Source organism: Quercus lobata, chromosome 11, assembly GCF_001633185.2.
Source record: "Quercus lobata isolate SW786 chromosome 11, ValleyOak3.0 Primary Assembly, whole genome shotgun sequence".
NCBI lineage: Eukaryota > Viridiplantae > Streptophyta > Magnoliopsida > Fagales > Fagaceae > Quercus > Quercus lobata.
This window is the reverse complement of record NC_044914.1, coordinates 7,358,813-7,362,529: the sequence shown is the minus strand read 5'-3', so window position 1 is coordinate 7,362,529 and position 3,717 is coordinate 7,358,813. Positions and strand designations below refer to the sequence as shown.

The 3,717-nt window shown below is 40.9% G+C and overlaps 1 protein-coding gene across 1 annotated transcript; it reads right to left on the bottom strand.

Moving 5' to 3' along the window:
• Positions 1 to 1,736: 1,736 nt before the first annotated feature.
• On the bottom strand, positions 1,737 to 2,666 carry LOC115966334. Its single transcript, XM_031085582.1, has one exon. The coding sequence runs from the start codon at positions 2,664 to 2,666 to the stop codon at positions 1,737 to 1,739; it is 930 nt and encodes a 309-aa protein (XP_030941442.1).
• Positions 2,667 to 3,717: the final 1,051 nt, after the last annotated feature.

Sequence of the window (3,717 nt, the reverse complement as noted above, 5' to 3'; positions counted from 1 at the left end):
TGTGAGCCAAGGAATCTTCATATTGTAGCAACTGCCAACCTTGTTTTGCCAACATTGCAATATTAAAACTCCAAATATCTCGGAAGCCCATTCCTCCATGTTTCTTTGGTCTAGTCAAAAATCTCCAACTCTTCCAATGATTCCTTTCATTTCCCACCTGCCCCCACCAAAATTTTGCACACATCGAATTTAGCTCATCACATAGCTTTATTGGTAATTGGAACACACCCATTGTATAGGTTGGGATTGATTGGGCCACTGCTTTAATGAGTACCTCCTTCCCCACTTTTGATAACATTGATCCTTTCTACCCTTGCAATTTTTTCCAAACCCTATCTTTGAGAAAAGAAAATGCTTGATATTTAGAGCGACCAAGTAAAGTGGACAGTCCCAAATAAGTCTCAAACTTGTCCACCTCCCTAACTCCCAAGCAATCTTTTATCCACTCCTTCTGATCTTCCCCTGTATTGCTACTAAAGTAGATGGATGACTTCATGAAATTGATACATTGACCTGATGTTGTGGCATAAAGCTGCATGATATCCTTAATCGCTTGCACTTCCCCTCTACTTGCTTGGCAAAAGAGTAAGGAATCATCTGCAAATAACAGATGCGAGACTTTGGGTGCTCTTCTACAAATAGACACTCCATGAAGCTTCTCCTCCATCTTCGCTCTAGCCAATAAAGAAGTGAAACCTTCTGCACATAAAAGAAATAAATAAAGGGATAATAGGTCTCCTTGTCGGAGCCCCCTAGAAGGTTTTATGTTGCCATATGCTTTACCATTAATACTGAGAAGGAAGGGGAGGATACACAACACATCACTCGGTCAATCCAAATTTCAGGGAACTCCAACTTGACCATGACACCTTTTAGAAAAGCCCACTCAACTCTGTCATAAGCCTTACTAATATCCAATTTCAAAGCTAGTGCACCAGTTTTCCCTTTTTTCCGGCAATGCATGGCATGTAAAGTTTCATAGGCAACAAGAACATTATCTGTAATGAGATGACCTGGGACAAAGGCACTTTAGGAAGGAGCAATCAACTGTGGGAGAATCTGTTTAAGCCTATTAGCTAGGACTTTAAAAATAATTTTGTATATGACATTACAAAGGCTTATTGGTCTAAAATCTGACATTCTCTCCAGTGATTTAATTTTAGGAATAAGCACAATATGAGTGTAGTTTAGATCAGGATCCAAGTGACCAGTATTCAAAAAATCCAAAACTGCATTAACTACATTATCACCAACAATATGCCAAAATTTTTGGTAGAAGAGAGCGTTCATACAATCAGGTCCAGGAGCGTTTGTGGGTCCCATTTGAAACAACGCTGTTTTAATCTCTTCAGCACAATACTCCCCCTCCAACAAAGTTTGCATATCGCTAGTCACCTTCTGTGGTACTGCAGCAAGGCATTCCTCCAATCCATCACAATCACTTGATGTGAACATAGTCTCAAAGTAGTCAACCACAACATTAGCAATGTCATCATTCTCTTCAAGCCAAACATCTTCACTATTTCTTATCCCATGAATAAAATTTCTTCGCCTTCTTTGTGAAGCTTTGGAGTGAAAAACTTTGTGTTCTTATCCCCATATTTTAGCCAAGACACTCAAGATCGTTGCGCCCAAAAAATCTCTTGTTTGAGTAATAGGTCGTCTAACTCCTTACTGACCATGGCCAAGTCAGCTTTCATAGCTTCTGTCAGTTCAGATTTTGTGATAAGCTCCACCTATTTTTCAAGTGCTTTGATCCTTTTTGTATCCGGGTTTGTTCTAACAGCCCCCCATGCTTGCAAGTTGGCCCCACACCTCTTGATTTTTTCCTTAACAGCATCCAAAGGTGAAGCCGCACCACCATATGTGTTCCAAGACTCACGCACCACCGCTTCACAGTCATCCCACATTAGCCAAACTTCTTCAAACTTAAATCCCTTCTTGCTCCTTACGTTCATCCGTCTCTCGGTCATGGCTTGAAGGATTATGGGCAAGTGATCCGAGGCATGAGAAAAAAGATGCGTGACTATGGTGGCTAGATATTTTGAACGCCACTCCACATTCGCCACTGCCCGGTCAAGTCGCTGCCTTGTGTTTGCATGTCCAGGACGCTTATTATTCCACGTAAATCGGTAGCCTAAGAAACCCAAGTCAGCCAAGTTGCACTTCTCCAAAGCGGTGCGAAATTCATCCATCTGAACATATGACGAAGGTCGAGCACTTTGCTTCTCCGAAGTATGTAAAATGGCGTTGAAGTCTCCTATACATAGCCACGGCCCATCAACAAAGGTGGCCAAGTGATCTAACAGAGCCCAAGACTTAAACTTTTGAGTATGCTCAAGCCAACCATAAAAGCATATTAGGTACCAGTAAGACCCATCTTCTTCCCCCACTCTTGCCAAAATATGGTTATTTATGAAGTTAATAACTTCCACATCCACACCCGCTTTCCATAACAGCACTAATCCACCACCAGAGTCAGGCATTTTAACAATAAATTTATTAGGAAAAGGAACTTCTCTACAATGCTTCGCATAACCTTTTTTGTCTAACCGCGTCTCCATTAGAAAGCACACCATGGGAGCTTGATCCTTTACTAGTTTGCAAAGGCTTCGAACTGTCCAAGGGTTCCCAAGCCCTTGGCAGTTCCAACGTAATATCCTCATTGTGATCGATAAGGGTGTTCTGACCCCCCCGCCGCTGCAATGGTAAATTGATCATCCTGGTATCGAACTTTCTTCTCTGCATACACCTTTCCCACGTCTTCCACATTCCCTCTGTTTAGTTGTGAAGAAGATCTTTTCCCTAGAATTTCATTAGGTCCACTTTGTTTTGATGCACCAGGCCCACAGTCCATCCAAATAAGTCTGGTCCACTTAGGCTTAGAAATATTATTTCCTCCACTAGGCCCACTTTTAATTGCCTCACCTTCAGTATTCAACTTCCCACATACAGCTGGATCCTCCAACATCAATTCCGGATTATTAGGAATCAAATTTTCCATAACAGGCCATGTCTCTTTAATGCCCGGTTTGGTAACTGCCTGAACCTCTGTAACGTCTCCATAATTGTTGTAGTTTCCATTTACGTGTTGTCCCGTTTCAATAGGGTTTGTAGAGTTCATCACCGCCGCCTCCACCATAGTGGAACTAAAACGCATAGATAACGTTGTGGTGGTTGGTTATTCTTGTGAAGTCTCTTTGGATAAAACCTTAACCTAGTTAGACAATTATTCTTAGTAGACTTCTTAAATATACACAAAAATCCAACTTGTGACTGACTTTTCCATAGCAATCCTTGATTGATGTATTGGTTGGTGCAAAGTTCTTCACAACAACATGCTTTAATGGTGAACCGAAAGTAGCTCGATACATAACCTTAGGACATTAAGTCCAAGCAACTTCTCATAATGCATGTATCTTCTCTCCTATGATGATGATTGTAAATACACCCTTTTATACCTATGAGACCCCTAGCACATGGATCTTAATGCAGGTCAAGTCGTCATAGTTTGAGATAAAAATTTCTATTCAAATTACCCACATTTTGATCGATTGAAAAGTGTCAAGCTAGGTATTGAGAAGGTATCAAGGTGCAGTTGAGGCATTATTTCTTTCATTATTCTTATTAGTTTCTTGAGTAGTTTTTGTTACAAACCCATGGGTAGAACTCATAAAACTAGCTTGCAAGAAGAGGATGCCTAAGAGCTTATAAACA